General features: G+C 39.1%; 1 protein-coding gene across 1 annotated transcript in view; it reads left to right on the top strand.

The window, feature by feature from the left end:
- PCSK5 (proprotein convertase subtilisin/kexin type 5) overlaps nt 1-18,475 on the top strand; it is a 230,532-nt gene that overhangs the window by 189,379 nt on the left and 22,678 nt on the right. The window contains exons 22-27 of the mRNA XM_054652466.2: nt 2,619-2,755; nt 4,692-4,889; nt 5,214-5,282; nt 15,307-15,349; nt 16,157-16,299; nt 17,401-17,601. Of these exons, the coding sequence (XP_054508441.2) occupies nt 2,619-2,755; nt 4,692-4,889; nt 5,214-5,282; nt 15,307-15,349; nt 16,157-16,299; nt 17,401-17,601 (791 nt within the window). The remainder of the gene's footprint in view (nt 1-2,618; nt 2,756-4,691; nt 4,890-5,213; nt 5,283-15,306; nt 15,350-16,156; nt 16,300-17,400; nt 17,602-18,475) is intronic.

Below are 18,475 nucleotides of genomic sequence, written 5' to 3'. Positions count from 1 at the left end.
TTTACCATAAAACAAACTGAGGTAAAGGGAAGTCCCAAGAAATTCAGTTTTTAGGGGCAAGATTACAAGAGGCACATTGTCAGTCTAAAATGGATGTGGTCAACAAAATAGCAGGTATGTCCACACCAAGCAGCTAGAAAACCCCATGAGCTTTCCCTAAGTGCTGTGGGGTTTTGGAGTATGCATATTGCAGATTACAGTCAGATTGCACATCCTCTCTATCATGTGGCAGGAAAGAAGAATGATTTTTAGAGGGGTCTTGCGCAGCTACAACTTTTGAGCAAATTAAACAGGACATTGTTAATGCAGTAGCCCCTGGGCCAGTCAGGACAAGACAAAAAATGTGCTCCACACTGCAGCCAGGAAGAATGGTCCTTCCTGGAGCCTCTGGCAAACAGCTTCATGGGAGAGTAGAGGACAAACGCCAGGGTTCTGGAGCTGGGCACACAGCAGGTCTGAAGCCTGATACACCCTAACCGAAAAGGACATGCTGACAGCTTATAAAGGGGTTCAGGCTGTTTTAGAAGCACAGCCCCTCTCAGCACTCTGACTACCAGCAAATGGCTGGATTTCAAAGAGGAAGTCCCTTCCACACCTCCTCCACCATGCTACATGGAATAAGTGGATTGCACCAATCGCACAGTGATCTCAAACAGGAAACCACAATTGCCCAGGGATCTTGGAAGCCATCATGAACTGGCCCAAAGGTGAAGATTTCATCATCAGAGGAAGAGGAGGAGGAGAAAGTGAGAGGCTGAAGATGCCCCATAATATAATTGGCTGAAAGAAAATGAAAAGTAATATACTCTCTCTACTGATGGTTCCTGCCATAGTGTAGGGATACATTGAAAGTGGAAAGTTACTGTAGAAAGCTCTACACAGAACTATACAAGTCTTCTACACAAGTCACAGAAGATATTGAGGTAGATCATGTCAAATTGCAGAGCTGAAAGCAATTCAGTTGGCTGTAGATATCATTGAATGAGAGAAATGGCCAGCACTCTCTTTGCCTTTACACTTGACTCAATGAATGATAGCAAACTGTCTGTGGAGGTGGTTGGACCTGTGGAAAAAGACCAAGGCAGCACAGGTAAAAAGCAAAGGCCACGTGGTTAATTAACACCTGAGGCTCTGCCAGTAGAGCTCACCCTGCCCAAACACAACCCCATGTACTCTAGAAGGTGATAAAGTCTCTGTGGTGCTTATGAGGAATGTTATGGAAGACAGGTTGAATTAGTCCTGCCTCAAGCAAAAGTGAACCCGTCTGTGGAACCTGGTGAACTTGGAGGATAGAGGGCCAGGGAAACACAATGCATTATTCAAGGGGATTTGATTTTTTGTGTAAGAACAGTCTGTAATGTTGAATTGTATAATATTTGTTGCTGAATGACACTACATACGCACAGAGTATTCCCTAGCTACGATGGACAATGAGCATAGCCAGTTCCAGATACACTAATTGTGAGTTCCTGATGTAGCCACCAGCTGACAGCACACCAGCCCTCCTGTCCTGGAAGGTCTAGGATGGGTAGAACCCACAGTCTTGGACTAGATGAATTTCACAGACATATTGGAGGGACAGTCGTTGACTATGGAAATTATGCCTGTGCTTCTGTGTGCATACATATATCTGTTTGTGTGTGTGTGTGTATAACTGGAAGGTGTCAGATGGGCAAGACACAGATGATACAGAGATGAATCATGTGCTGGTTCCAGCCAGGATAGAGTTAATTTCTGCAGTAGTCAGGAGAGGCAGGGCTAGGACTTGGAAGTTTTTCTAAACTGCTGCACTCTTAGTTCCAGTGGTGGGGGAAGGCATCCCTTTCCAGGGGAAATTTCTTGGGACCCCCTTTCCAGGGCATGGCCAGTCAGGTATTGTCAGGGGTTCCCTGCAGTATAGTTGTGAGCACTGGCATGAGAATTGCTCAGCTGTTGTGAGCTTTGTAATTTATACTTTTCCTGTTACTGTTCATTTTCTTATTTCTCTGCCGTTTCCAGTAAATCAGTCTTATCTCAGCCAGTGATCTTTACCTTTTGTCCATCCAATTCTCCTCTCCATCCCTAGCAGAGGAGGGGGAGGGGGAACAGGCAGCTGAGCATGGTTTGGAGTGTTTCAGTGGGAAAACTAAATTGCTAAATACCATTCCTAAGTCACAACAACGTGTAAGTCTAAAAACACAGCTCCTGAAGGCCAATATTCAGATAGATATTTGACTTCATGTACTAGGTCGCAGTACTGAAGCCACAGTACTTTTTAAAGGCTTAAAAGTCTTAAAAGTAAAACAGATGGGTTATTCCTTGACAAAGACCAAGTATTGCTTTTCTTTTAGAAGACACATGTCAGAGACTGTGAAGACACAGGGACCACTGTCAGAGACTGTGAAATAAGGACATCTAGGTAAAGGACCAAAAAGTGGTCTTTGAAGTCTAAGATTCATGTTTAAAACATTTTTCATGTAGTAAATACTATGAATAAAATCAGGAAAACAAAGTCTTGAAGTTCAAGGATTTGTAAATAGAGTGAGGGAAGAATTTATTGAGTTTCTTTTTAGTTTCCTTTAGATTTAAAGAACAAACAGTAGCTAGATTTGTAATTATGCCTCTGTCTTCTTTAAAAGAGTCTTTGATGATGGCCACTGTGTTATGCAATGCCCCAGGGGAAAGTTTGAATTCAAACATCACTGTCACCTGTGCCATCACACCTGCCTGGATTGCACTGGAAGTGAACCTAACAAATGCACCACTTGTGGAACAGGTAAGTAAGATTTCATTTTGCCAGCTTTTCCCCTCTCTTGGCCTCTAAATTCCCTTTTCCTTCAGCACTCAAGGGCCAGTTGTTAGATCCAATAAAACGAGTAGTGCTTTTACTACCAATCTGTATCACAATCTTCTTGTGACTCGGAAGGGAATTGGAACTCAATTTTTTTTAAAGTACAAGAAAACACAACTGTATGTTGTCCTTTCAACTTAATTAATTTCCCTTGGTGTTTTTTCAATAGGAACTGTGTTAACAGAAACTGAAACAAGAAAAAAAAATGGAACAAAAACCTACATAGCTTGCCTCTGGAAAAGAAAGCTTCATACATGCTTCCCCCACCCACTGCACAGGATGTGCTATACTGAAATGGAGCCAGTTTGCTCAAGCAGGCAGGGAGCCAGGCTGCTTTCCTAAGCATCTCTCTGGGAGAGGCTAAAAAATAAGTGTGGTGGGTTCCACTGGATGTTGCTATGTCCCTAGAGCTGAACAAACAGGGTTTGCAAAGAGAAGTTTATCACCAACACACATTTTTATAGATCTTAGGTTGAGAGGAATGCTAATGTAGCTAATTTTGTGGAAATTCCAAAAAGCCACTCTTCTCCTTTTGAAATTCTGTTTTAAAAGCTATTTCCTATTGTCTCTCCAATACCTGATCAGCAAAAATCTGAGGCCATTACCTCCAAGTATGTGCAACTAGTCTGAACTGTCCTTGGAAATGAGTATTTAAGATGTAATTTATAATAGAGAGTAATTTTTTCTGAGCTGTGTTCTGAGGGTTCACGATGGATTCACAGCCTTTTCATTTCATTTCATTTCAGTTACTACTTCATTTCAGTCCTAATCAACAATGGCATGGACTTCATTTAGGAATAAGTATCTAAACTACAAGCAAACACTCATATGGCTGCATTAATTAGTCATACTGATGATGAGACTGACTTTCTTACTTTGGGAAGTCTGGCTCAGTAGATGAAGTTTTCAAATGGAACTTCAGGTCCAATGTGAGACCAAGTTTGCATAATTGTTCCCCAAGTCACTCTCTTATGGAGGACTGCAAGATATATTTCTGGTTTTCTGTGAATCAAAAAACTGAGATGCTGATGAGACTCACACCCTAAGGAGGCAGGAAAATTAAAGATTTGTGCATGAAAAGAAAAACAAATAAATAAATAAATAAAATTAAACTTGTGCTATGGTGCAGCATTATTGCCTAGTATAGATGCTTTCTCTGCATTTTCAAAAATAAATTCTGGTCAGCAAATTCTTGCTCTGCAGTTAAGGCAATGAAATACACTTAGCACAGCTGTATGTGTACTTTCTAATGTGGGGTAACTGATTAGAAATCTCCCCATGCTGCAGCACATGGCACATGAAGTTATCTGTGTTTTCACGGGCTTGACTCAGCAGGATTTGGAGCAGGGGATCTCCCAGTTCTCATGCATTAGAGAATGTTTGTGCTTTAATAGCTAGTAGTTGCACATCTCCTATTTAAATTCAAATCTAGGTTATTCCACTAAACTAAGTATTACAGTTTAATCTTCTAGAGACGCAGATTGACTCTTTCCAAAGGTGAAGTGGGCCATTTTGCTTTACAAAAAAATAATTGTACATTTATTGTACATTTGCAATGTACTGCAAATATTTTCTTATCCTCTGCAAGAGAACTCAGTGATGGAAAAATCTTGATTTTTTTTTTTAATTAGATTGATTCGTGTAAACAGTAATTGGTCTCTAGAATGACATTTTAAATGCCATAAATCCCCAGGAACGTGAAAAGTTTGAGGTCCTGAAACTTTTATACAACTCATTTGGTGTAAAACTGCAAAATCTAGCAGTCAATGTCTCTACTGCAGCACTACAACTTCATAAAGCTCCTTCTCATACCACAAATGCCCTCTGTGGCTGACAGCTTTTTCCCATTTTTTTGCCACAGACAAAAGAGGGGTGGAACGTTTTCTGTATCATGGGGAGTGCAGAGACAACTGTCCTCCAGGTCACTTCCACTTGGAGCACACCTGTGTGCCTTGCCCTGGCCACTGTGAGGTGTGCCTGAACTCCAGTCACTGCAAAAGATGTTTCAGAGGCTACTACCTTGCTCAAAATGTGTGTGAGAAGCATAGCTGTAGAGAAGGTAAGTGTCCTTCAGTAGGAGATAGCAAATACTCTATTGAAATTATTACAGAAATCTGCTTAAGCATATTAAAAAATGTTTTGAAACACACACCTGACCCTGAGGTCCTCAAGTACCAGCTCTGATCCTCTTCTAGTATCATGTTATTGTAAAGTAAGAGTATTTTCCTCAAATTGAGTGGGTTATGCAAAAACAAATGAGAAAACAAATTTCCATGAGTCTTTCTCCTTTTCTGATTTGGATCAAGTTTATTTCCAGGAACCTTGCTGAGTGCTTCCAAATGTTGCATTATCTAGAATTAAACTGATGATTTGCAAAACACAGGTGAAGTGGAAGATCCTGACTCTGAAGACTGCACACCATGTTCAGATGGATGCCAGAACTGCAGACAGGGTAAATAATCCCTTCATCAACCTTATTGTTATTCTAAAGTAGTGAAAATTTAGTTTCCCTTACTCTTGTCATCAGCTTAAGTGCATGCTGCTGAGCAGCTAGTTACTGGTGCAGGTGGCTTCTCAACAAGTAAATTATATTCCATACTATATTTATTTTTGAAATAAATTTCTAAAATTTATATTCAGCATAAAGAAGAATAATTTTCTAATAATTTAGCTATTTTCTAATAATTTAGCTATTAAAATTTGCAGAACTTCTATTTTTTCCTGTTTGAATGCCACACTCAGACTGAAAGACTTACTGACTTTCTAAAACTATTAAACTATTATCAGACCCAGAATTTTCTATGCCTCAAAACAGATTGCCACCCTGTCCTTTTTCTTCAAGGATATAGACATAAGGACAATCTTTTAATTTCATTCAAGAGCAAGGTATTGCAATAACAATGCTGCTGCCCTAAAAATTCCTTGTATACGTTTCAAGGATGGTGCAGGCTAATTCATCCATGTGCAGCTCATTTGGTGTTCCTGTGAAACAGAAAAGAAAGGAAATATGCTGAGTTGAAAATGCAACCAGCGGAGTTAAATACAAAGAGTGGTTTGGGATTCAGATGGAATCTCAGCTTCCACAACACTAAATGCTTGCCATGTGGCTGTTGCAGCTGTCCTACAGTTTCAGGGGCTCTCCTCCTACTCAAATATCCAGAGAAAGTGAGACTGTTTGTCAGAAGTCAGCAAGTGCAGTGGGTGCAATCATGGGTGAACACTTATAGTCCCTGGAGGTCTGTTAAAAGGGTGTGGAACTCTCCTCCAGGCAAGCACAGATTCTGCTTCGTCGCGTTCCAGAAGTGAAAACCTTAGATGTAAAAATATGTCCTTTCCATAAAATCTGTATCCCTCACATTCAGAGCGACCATCCATACTTGGGACATTTTCTGGATTTGAGTTACCAGTTCTGAAAAACTTAGAACAGCTCAGTATTGGCATGCCATTGTCTGCAACAAACTCTAAACCACAACTGTCTGTGCAGCTCTTCTTCTGGCTGCACTAACTGCCATACCTAACTTACCATAAGGGTTTTCATCACATAATTCCTTCTTTCTGCCGGTTGTCCGATCTAGTATGTGATACCATAAAACATTTCCTGTGATGCGGTGACCAGCCATTCCCTGTGAATTCAGCCAAGCCTAAGGACTTCCTCTGTGACTACAGCTGCCCCTGTCCAAATTGTTGAATGAAGAGATGGTTTTAACATGAAGGAAACTACAGTGTTCTCCTTTTGTATGGTGTGTTATCCAGATTCATGGCAGCTGCCTGCTTGGCAGAGGGGAGGAGAAGTTAAGGGAGAGTTTATGTTTCAATACCTATCTTTATTGGTGCTATCAGATGTCATTTCCCCATGCTAATATTTTCTGTGATTTTTACAATAATTGTGACTTCAAATTACTTGTTTTTCTTCTGAAACGGTGTAGTGGCAATCAGTGTTTTGAATTGGGTAGATATTTAATATGTATGAATAGCAACTTTTTTTAAAATATAATAATTTTAAATTATTCGGAGGAAGATTTTCTTTATTATGAACTTAATAGGTGTGCATAAGGAGACTGAAAGGCTGTTCATGGTCAGCTGGCATACAGAAAAAGGGGGTGTACTCTTTTGACTTTTTCTTGGGAGGGTCACTGATCTCCTAAATATTAATCATCCATAACATTACATACTTTCAACTTCTTGCACTCAAAGTTCTGATTTAAAAGAGGGCTTTTAAGAGCTTCAGCAATCAATAGAATGGCTGGAGGAAAAACAAAGACTGAATTAATTTTCACTGCTGTGTAAAGTCAGAAGTATTAAGATGCCAGAGTTTATTTACAGGCATTCTATTAAGGAAAGCCTTTGGTGCTCATGATGCATATATTACTGAGAGTCAGAGATTGGTTAGCTGTTCTACTTGGAAAAGAAGAACAGTAGTGGCCTAAAAGCACAGTCCCAAGAAGATTTTCCAAACTATAATGTGTTCTTGAAATAAAGAAGAACCTGTCAGCTTTAACTTAAAGTAAGTCAGGTAGCTATGGTAGATACCTATATCTACCTACATTGTATGGCAAATATTTGCTTGTATTTTTACTCTTAACATCCAGTGAGTTTCCAGGCATATCAACAACTTCATTCATAGTTAAGTACAGTAATGACTTTCTCAAGCCTAACCAGAAAGCTGATGTATTTAGAAATGTTCATAAAAAACGTGAAAAGCAAAATTTTTCATGCCTGTCTCCTACAAGAAGTTTATTATTTCCCAAGCTCTAGAGAAATTACACTGCCATAAAAATAACTTAAAATTCTACAATTTCAAGATGAGAAAATAAGGAATGTGCTACATTTAGTTTCACAGTTTCATAGTCTTTCTACAGACTCCATTTTAAAGTTAAGTGGATGCTGCATGGTCTTGCAGTCTCTTTGTCTTATCTTCCCTTTAACATAACTGAATAATTTATTCTAGGAACTGTAGAGAAGGTGTGGGAAAAATTCAATGCTATGAAAATTTCTGGTAAAAGTGAGTGGGGAAAAAAGGTAGTAATCATAGCAATTGGAATAAAAATTTACATAGCTCACATACTTAAAAGTAGTTGTTCATATACACAACTGAAATATATTTTGTGCATATTTATGGATCCTTAGCTGACTGAAGATCATTCTCTCATAGAAAATCATTCAGTGCCTGCTTCTTCTAAATGCTTTAAGATCCTTCAATATAAACTCTAAGAAGTAAAAATAATTAACTTCAGTTTATACTGAGTACAGGGTCACCTACAGAAGCTTTATTCCATTTAAATTCTAAACATTCTAAACCAGCAAAATGCAAAGTATTCTCTTACTGTCTACAAATTACAAAGATTATTATATTTTTCTCTTTTCTTGTGGACAGAACTCTAGATTTTAGGAGGAATATATAATCATATTAAGGTAACTGAACTGCCTGTTTTCCTACAAGCTTGAAAGAGTTTTGCTCAAAAAATCATTTTCACAAGGCACAAATGATAGATCAAACCACCAGCTGCAGTCTCTGGCAATGTTGTCCTGCTTTGCGCAGACAGGAAAATTAATAAGATTTGCTTCCTTCTGGCATAATGCCATATGCCAGCAGAATAGAGCAAGTCTGCATGGGTAGTCTCTCTCTTTGATCAGTAGTGACACTACATCCAGATTAAGACAGAGGTATCATACTTTTGTAATGGTTTCATACCTTGCATCCCATATCAGGCATTTCAGAGAAGAAAGCAAAACCCATACAGTAAGTGACACTGCAGGTTATTCTTCACCAGGTGTGAGGATACTAAAGTAGATAATGTTTGTTTGTAAGACCTCCTGGAATCCTCAAGGAATGTAGTCAAATCTGTTTGGTTTCCTCCAAGTTTGGAGTGGGTTTTGTTTTAAGGCACCAGTGTGGCAATATATCTTCATTGTATCAATACTGAAAGTCTAAGAGCAGAGATAGGAACTCTGAGGGAGACACTTAATCAATGACAGGTAAGTCTAGGTAGTTAAAATACAAATTATGCCTTCTTTTAAATTCAGTTAATTATCTTCTTTCTGGTTCACTTCATTAATTCAGAGGCCACTAATATTTTAGAATGTAAAGAATCTTTAATGCTCACAGGTACCATTCTGCCTCCAGACCCTAAGTCCTGGATATGCTGATAGGAACTTTGCCTTAGAAAGCACTAACCTCCAGAAAATATACAGTTTTGTGTACACAGTGTCCAAAAAGATGGCTGTGCACATCAGGGTTCACCTCCTCTCTTTGTCCTGCCCACAGGCTCTGGGGTGCACTTGGCTCTGCTGGATGCCACAGGAGCACAATTGTCATCCTTGTGCACAACTCCCCAGGGAGACCTGAAAGGCAGACTCTAGCACAGGCACAAGCCAAGGCTTAAGGGTGACCTCAGCACCTATGTTTAAATTCTTAAGAACTTCAAATAGATCCCTATTTCAGTGCAAGCAAATATTGGACAGACCAAGCATCTAAGAAAGTGTGCTGGATACATCACAAGTCCACACAGCCAAGATTATCTTTATGATATCTTATGTCTTTGGTACCTCAGCTCTTATAACCCAGTTTTGGACATGCTGAGTTTACTTTTCAGAGCAGCAATGAATGGCTGCTCCCTCTGATGCAGAAAGATGGGAACTGCAGCTCTTCATCACCTTTGGCCATCAGGTTTTGATTAAATTTTAATGTCTTTTTTTCTGGTGGGTGCCAGTAAACATCATGAAGTCTACAAAATTAAGTCCAGTTTCCTCAACAAAAGCAGCTTTTGAAAGACAAAATTCTGCTGCAAAAAATATTAAGGAAGAGGATGTTCTCTATGCCATTGTAGCATTTACCTTCCACCTCTCAATGTAAGTTCACTTACATATCTAGATAACTGCAGGATAGCATTCATATTTTCTCAAGACTTTTAAAACCATAATGAATTTCAGGCACTTCTTCAAAGCCAAACTTTCCTTTTTAGAAAGCCTCTGGCTGTAAGCCAACACTCAGAACAAGAGAAAAAATAAGGTTAAGCCGTAGATTCTGAGCCACTTATAGTAATTATTCAAAGAGAACTTCAGAATCAATAAAATGCAAGAACATCAAAATCCTGGCTCCTAGTTCTTATGTTTAAAATACGTGTGGACTAAAGTGTTTTCTCAAACAACTTTAGCTCTCTCTCTAATCATATAACTTACATATGCCCTTTTGCACTTACATAATGAACAGACACCAAATTTGGCTACCTTTGAAGATGATAAGTGACAAACTTCTCTGATACACCTTATCTACTGGCTTGCATATGTACATTTCACAAGCAGAAATTGCCACACCAGTGACTAATAATGCTGAGTAAATAGACACACCTAGCTCACTGAGCAGGTAAATATTTGCAGCACACGGACCTCTCACAGATAACTCATAGGAGCCAGTGAAGGAAGGTCTTCCTCTCAGAAGTGAGTCAGGCATCCTCTCAATTTGCACTGCCAGTCTTCCTGACAGCATGCTCCCAAGGAGCCACACCTTCCTGAGCCAGTTCTGAATCACTTCTGGGTTCTCTTCCACTCACCTCACCCAACCTGTGAAAGTAAAACATCTTGTGTTATGAATAGTTCTTATGGGTTCCTACAGAATATCTCATCTCCATGCAGCAAAATACAATATATACCAACTTTTGATCCATCCAAATTTCTACAGTGAGCACCATGACATGGCTTTGCAACCTTTGCACTAGGACTGGTATCAAAGGCTAACACTGAGAGTAAAGTACTCCTCAGTTGGGTGCAGAGTGAAAAGTGTTCAGCAAAATTATAACACTTTTCTCTTTCAAAGATATCTTACAAAAGAAATTGAGGAAACCCAAGGAGCCATGTCCCTGAGAAGAAAGACCTGCCAAAGAGGCATTTAGGCCCAAGTGTGGCATTTAGCCTCTTTGATCTAGCAAGGTAAATTCTGAGACACTCTCAAAGGTCTATTTGAGAACCTAACTATTTAATTTGGTTGAGGTTACAAGGTCCATGTGAAAAACATAAAGCTATAAAGGCTGAAAGTGAGAATAAATAATACACAAATGATCAACAAGATCCATTATATAGAGTGGAATGGAGGAATATACAGAGTTTATAAAGCTGTGGGAGTGAGAAGAAAAGTATTTGGAGAAGATTTAAGGAAGTGTGAGGCAGCTGAAAGAGCAGCACTGTCCACGGACTCAGACTTACAGATACAGATTTATCATTGCATGATAAAAGAGTGAAAACTCCTCTGGTTCCCCTAGCAACCTAAGAAAGAGAAAGGAAAACTTCATTTCTTCAATCCATCCCTAATGATGAATAGACTTTGGCTTTCAAGACAAAATTGTTATAAGGATCTCAGAGTAAATCTTCCACAAAAGGTTAGTCTTGCAGAAGGGGTTTAAGATTTTCAGATAGTAATACTTTTTTCTACAAGCTTCTCTGGTGATAATATGCAATCTGTGCAGAAACAAATGCCCAACACGTTTTGGAACTGTTCTCTGGTTTTCAGTCCTGACATTTCAGGGTAAGCAGAACATTACATTGGAGCATGCTGTCTTCCCTAGAGTCTAGGTAAAAGAGAATTTCCTTCCACATCGAAGATACAAGGTGCATGTATTGAAAAAACTTTCTTTCTTTGATTTTTTTCTTTTTCTGAGAAAGGAAAAACTATTTCCTGTGTAAAATCTGGGCTTGGGAAAAATCACTGGAAAAGCTCAAGATATGACACCGAACCTTGAGTTCTGCAAGTACAGAATATTCCAGATTTTAGTTTTAAGTTCTCCATAGAAATAAGAGCATGGAAGAAAACTACTCAGATCAGACCAGAAATTCACCTAGCTCAGAAGCCACTGACCAAACATACTTCTAAAATTACATATACAAACAAAGCACGTTGTTATAAATTATCAAATCGGCAGCCAAATTTATAAGAAAATTTAACAACGATTTATTAGATCATTAAGAAAAATAGAATTTAAAAAAACCACCCCAGCCAAGGCAGCATCAACCCCAGGTGCTGGCGCTGGGTGAACCGAGATCCGACCAACAAAGTGTCAGCATCTCCCCAGTGGTTCACCCCGACTGCTTCACGCCGCTAGCTTATATACAGTTTATTCTGCCTGAGGTAGAGATGACCAAAGGGTCCTTTGTGTCTCTTCACATGCAGAACTGGGGCCATACATGTGCAGAGATAGACAAAGGTAAATCCAGGTGTCCAGACAGATGTCTGAGCACTTCGGCAGAGCCTGTATTCGCATGTAGTAGAGTGGCTGCCGGTGCTTGAGTATGGTAGATGCAATCTTCCCAGGTGCAGGTCCTCGTGAGGGGCTTAGGCATTCCAAGGAAGTCAGCACTCATGGTCTGGGAAGGTTTCATCCATAGTTAACAGACTTGATAGTATCTTAACGTTGTCGGGAAACTACTTGAATAAACATAAGACTCTGCTCCCAGCCAGGGTGGTCAAAGACATACTTTGGATTCTACAATATTTTATACATATATAGCATGAATTATCTCTACCATATGTATTTTTTACTCCTTCAACAATTTGCAGTTCAGAAGCTTCATGAATCAAAACAGTCAAGAAATGTTAACTGCTGAATTTTTCTGCTGGAATTACTGAAGAAAATATACATTAAAACAAATATAATCTAAACCATATGCAGACCAGAACTTCTTTTCAGGGAGGTTTCCTGCCTCCTTGGGGCCAAAATCAGGAACCTCACCAAAAAAATGAAGGAGTTAATAGAGCCTTCAAAATACTGCTTACTATTGCTTTCACAGGAGTACCAGTGATATTTCAACAAGAAGCTCAAGATTAATGAAAAGAGATTTCAGGACACTGGAAAGATCAAGTGCCAGACCCTATGCTTTGGCCACAACAACCCCATGGAGCTGAGAGAGCTGGAATTGTTTAGCCTGGAGAAAAGGATACTCAGGGGGAACTTCTGAACTCTCTACAGCTGCATGAAAGGGCACTGTAGCCAGCTGTAGGTCAGCCTCTGCTCTCAGCCAGCTAGCAACAGGATGAGAAGATGTGGCTTTTGTCTACACATGGGGAGGTTTAGACTCGATAATAGGAAGAATTTCATCACACCTAATGGACAGGGAGGTGGTAGAATCTTTATCCCTAGAAGTGTTTGTGTAAAGACTGGACATGGCATCTAGTGTTGACAGGATGCTTGGTCAAAAGTTGGACTTGCTGATCTTAGAGGTCTTTTTCAAACTAATTGATTGCATGATTCCTTGATTCAGAAGGAGAGGTGGCGCTCTCTTCAATAATCCCAGAAATGAAGAGCATAGTTAATAACCTCTCATTGATGTTATCATAAAGCAGAGCAATAGGGCTCAGGAGCTCAGTCCCTGAGTAGGGACAGGGTGCCCGAGGCTGGCTCGCTCATGCCAACACCGTGGGGCTACCATCTAGCAAGCATGGTGATTATCTGCTCTATAGTTATTGCAAGCTCTCAGGATTTCAGCTCTGCTTGCTAGGTAGTGGTGCCCTGGGCTTGAGGCTGCAGCAGACGGAGAGAGAGGAGAAGGAGAAGGCGCAGGCTGTTCCACAGAGATGGCTTTATTTGGGGAGGTCCCTGAAGGGTCTCTGCTCTTCTTCTTTCTCCTCTAATGGGGTACAGTATGCTTCTTTTATAGGGTTGGAAGGGATCCAAGCTTGACCAATAGTAAGGGGTTAACATGACATTGCCTTATAGGGTTACAGAAATAGGTTAGGGGTGGAGGACAGGGAAACAGGAATTTTCTTTTGCTGTTTCAGCATTCCTATTGTTCATATTCTCCATGGTGCTTTTCCTAAATCTATGGGGTTTACTACACATAGTCTCTAACAAAATTCTTCTGGACAAAACTTCCAGCACGCAGCTGGAGAAACACATCATGGGGTGGATGAACAACTGGCTCATGGATCAGGCACGAAGGGTGAGACAGGTGACCTGTCACCAGTGGGGCTCCACAGGGCTCCATTCTCGACCCTGAGCTCTCCAACATTGTCATGAAGGAGCTGGATGCAGGACCAGAAGCGATCCTAAGCAAGTTTGTAGATGATACAAAACTGGGAGGAGCTGTTGAATTCATCAAAGGGAGGTCCTGCAGAGAGACCTCAATGACTGGGCAATGACCACCCATGTGAAGTTCAGCAAAGGAAAGTTCTGCACTGGTGCAGCCCCCCTTAAGGACTGTGTGCAGTTTGGGCACCACAATATTAAAAAGACATTAAGCTATTAGAGAGCATCTAAAGGAGGGCCACAAGGATGCTGAAGAATCTGGAGGGGAGGCTTTATGAGGAGCAGCTGAAGTCACTTGTTTTATTCAGGCTAAAGAAGAGGAGACTGAGGGGAGACATGGCTACAATCTACAGCTTCTTCATGAGAAGAAGAGGAGGGTCAGATATTGACCTCTTCTCTGTGGTGACCAGTAACCAGTGACAGCCCAAGATAATGGGCTGAAATTGTGTCAGGGAAGGTTTAGGTTTGATATCAGGAAAAGATTCCTCACCCAGAGGTGGTTGGGCACTGGAACAGGCTCCCCAGGGAAGAGATCAAAGCACCAAGCCTGACAGGGTTCAGGAAGTGCTTGTACAATACTCTCGGGCACATGGTGTGTGTCTTGGGGATGGTGCTTTGCAGGGCCAGTAGTTGGACTCAATTCTGGCTCCCTTTCAACTCAGAATATTCTGTGATTCTGTAATTCTCTTTATACTACAGAATACATTCACCCAGGTTGTTCCATTTCCTCCCATTCTGCTGCTTCTGGGATATTTTGTTAAAGGTGAAAGAAATAGTGAGTAGAAGATAATAGAAGAAATTTTATAAAAAATGTTCCTAATTTTGGGAGTCAAATCCATAATTTTATGAGTTTTAAAATAGTGTAACATTTTCCTGTTCGTTCAACACATTTTTTTAATACAAAAATAAGCCTTCTGGTGGGAAGGTTTACCCAAAAGGTTTGCACTACCACTATCTCTTCCACCATTGCCCCCTCTTCAAATATAGAAACAGTCTTGTCTAGCTCAGGATTATAAAATTTAAACTGATTATTATGCTTTCAGAGGTGTCAAAAGTTTTTAACTTACCTTTGCAACAAATAAAGAAATAGGATGAAATTATTGTTTCAGATAAGTTGTGGTCTCTTTTTAACAGTTTCATTTGACCCGACCTGAGCCCCTGTGAAGGTTCTGCTTTTCAAATCATCACTTCCTAGGGACTTTGCTCCTTCCAGATACCTGGTACCTGGATTATGCTGAGGACTAAAAAGCCACAAGTTGCTATGAAAATACAGTCCAGGATCTGTGGAAGATTCCATCTCAAAATAAATGTGAACAGAGATTCAGAGACAACTATGTTCTTTTTATGACTGTAATTATTTTAGTGTTAGAAACATTAACATAAAATTGCTGTTAACATGTTCTTTTTAGCATTCTGGTTTTTACTCTGAAAATTATTTACATAATTTTATATCTTAAATTTCAGATGATCCAAGAATCTGTATAACATGCATTCAAAACTATTACATGTAAGTATAGCTGTATATATATTGCTCTTCATGAGTACACATTTTCTGAAGCAAAAATATGCACTTTACTACATAGATCTGTGCTGTGTATGTTGTCTCACGCTTTAAATTGCTTGTGTGAGAAACAGTAAATGGGAAAAAAACTTGGGAAATGTCAGAAGACTAGCTAGTCATTCAGTATTGAGACCTGTTAAAACTTATGGACTGGTGGGACCTTCACGTATCAGAATATGGAACAAAAAGTGTCAAAAAGTTAAACAGTGCATATGGACTTGGAACAAATTTGCTTTTAGTATGTTGTGTCTAGTTCTGGTATGTGAAGTTCATAAGAATTGTAAATGTATGGAGTTTATGCAAATGAATAAAATTTGATTTAAAACTTATATGGAGAGAAAAGAACATTTTTGCTTTTCAAAGACAGTATTTATAGATCTCTGAAAAACTTGAAAAGAAAATGTTGACTATGTTGACTTTATAAACAAAGGCAGTGGATTATGTTTTTATAAGCAATCAGCTATTTAAAATCATGATATAATATTTTTTAATGAAGCATGTATTCAGGTTTCTGCCTACCTTTGAAAAATAAAATAAAATTAATCATATTTAAGAATCCTGAGATTAGGAAACACGACTTTGCTAGCTGAATAAACAACATAACCACAATTATGTTTTAAATCCTCATTATAAGAATAATTTATGCTCATTATGCTAATCATGCTTTATCATTACCATCCCTAGAAACACACAGAAAGCAAACTCAATGACCTTCAAAAGAAACTTACTAATGTTGTTCAATTTATCTTACAGGTATAAGCAGCATTGCTATAAATACTGTCCAGAAAATACCTACGGAGATGAAAGTTGTTGGCAGTGTAGAGATTGTCCTAGCAACTGTGATACCTGTGACAAGGATGGGTGTGACTTGTGTAAGGAAGGCTTCTATCTCTCAGGTAAGCAAAGTGCTAATAATGGCATAATACACAAGAATATTTTAGACTATTTCTTTTAAAAAATGCTCCCAGTGCAAACTCTCAAATTCATAAATCTGTTCTACGGGAGACAATGGAGGCTCTTTGCAAAAGCAGGCATTTGCCTTAATGTAAGGTGGGTATGTTACCCAGTAGCGTAATTTGGTCCAAAGGGTCTATATACTTAAATTTCAGCTCTTTCAGGCGCATTAAAAAAAATGTATTTGTTTCAGACTTTGTGAAAGGAGGGGTTTTTAACTACAGATAGACATTTAATGTTTCCCTACTATTTGCAAGTCCAGTTTTACTTTGACTTTTAAACACTCTAAAAAAAGCTCAGTTAAAATCATTTAATTCCACACCAGAATCACACAAGAGTAGGAATCTCCCAGCTTTTTAAAGAAGCCATAAATCAGGCAGGTCTGATTCAGACATGGTGCCAAAAATGAATCACAGGAATTCCTGAGGTTATAGTATTTTCTTGCCCTAGCTGTTGAAAGTGCCCAGTAGTGCCACCTTGCTCTGTGGAAAACTGTGATCAAAACCAGGGTGAGCTGTGGGTCTATGATTTCTTTAAATTGAAATGAGACAAAACTCAAAAAGCCATAAGTGCTACAACTTCCAGAGGTTTTGATGAGGTATGCAAACCCTTAATCTGAATCAGCTTTAAACCTGAGTTTAACTTCATATTCAGTGGAAACTGGAATCCTATAAATTTGCATATATCTAAAAATCTTAGGGGCATCTAGTCTTTAATTTTTTATTGAGACAGTGTAATTGTTAAGAGTCAACCATAAAACTTTTACCCAGGCATGGACTTCCATTGGATTTGTACGTACTAATGTTTAGTACATTGATCAGAGCCAAGTTAGAGGTAAATATAAATGCAGATTGGTTTGAAGTTTGTGGAGTTTCTCATATGCAACTGAACTGAATTTAGATTCCATAGTAAAAAAAAGAGAGTTTGTATAGCTGCAAAAATTTTCATATGTTCTTGCATACTGGTTTTTCTTAAACCATTTCTGCTGGAGACAGAGGGATGGACAGGGGTCATTCTGTTTCCAGGCTCTGTTTCTGTTGCAGATGGCACCTGTGTGAGTGAGTGTGGAGATGGCTTCTTTGCTGATGGCATCTCTAGAGAATGTGAGCCTTGCCACAGGAGCTGTGCAACCTGTGCTGGGCACAGTTACAAGGATTGTACTGGGTGCAAAAACAGTTTCCAGCTGTCTCATGGGCAGTGCCTGAACCCAAGAAATTCTCTGCCAGGTGGGAAGTTCTGGAGGGGTAAGTTGAAACAGGTCTTGTAATCTTCTCTGTTTCTCTGAAGACTAGTAATTTAAAATTTAGAAAGAGTACAGCAAGAACTTGCAGATTGCTTGAAACTGGACTTTTGTCATTTTAAGAGTATACTGACCAAACCCATTGGTTCCACAAACTGAAATTCATTCTCCTGCAAATAGTAGAACATGTCCATACAATGTAGGTGTCTTATCTGAATAAATATTAAAAATATAATTAAGAAAAAAATTAAAATATAAAAGATGTGTAAGAGATTCAGGTATTGGGAGTTAAAAAACTCTGGGTGCATTGTAGAATAGGTTTTAGCTTTGTGGCTATTTTTTCCCTCCAGAGAAGTCAATATAAGTTGGAAGAAATAGAAAATAATATTGTGTGCGATTATTTGTGTGTGTAATGTGAAAAAAAAATCTTTCCTCTCTCTTTTTTCCTTTCTCTGTATAGATCTGCAATGCTTTCTGAGAGATCAAATATGAGCTGTAGGGCTACATTCTGACATTCTGGTCCTACACTGGCCGTTCCACAGCTTTGACAAAGTAATTACTTTTTTCTTGGTGGTCTCATCCATAGCATGAGGGAAGCAATTCTCTGTTCCAAAAAAGCTCCCAAAAATCCAAAAGGTATTTGGAACAAAAATGCCTTTATTTAGAGATGTTCAGAGGACCACTGTAATAATTTAAAAATTATTTTCCTTCCTATCTATCTTCAAATGCAACCTAGTACTGTCACAAATTTCTTATTTAAAAAGTTTTAAATGAAGAGGGCATATTTAGACTATTTGTTATTCCCATTATGTCAATATATAAAGAAAAATTGAATCTTAATGTTACAAAATAAAACTGTGCCACTGGAAAAAAGGGGA

Source organism: Agelaius phoeniceus, chromosome Z (genome assembly GCF_051311805.1).
Source record: "Agelaius phoeniceus isolate bAgePho1 chromosome Z, bAgePho1.hap1, whole genome shotgun sequence".
NCBI lineage: Eukaryota > Metazoa > Chordata > Aves > Passeriformes > Icteridae > Agelaius > Agelaius phoeniceus.
Note: the sequence above shows the minus strand (reverse complement) of the source record. Positions and strands in the feature narration are given on the sequence as shown.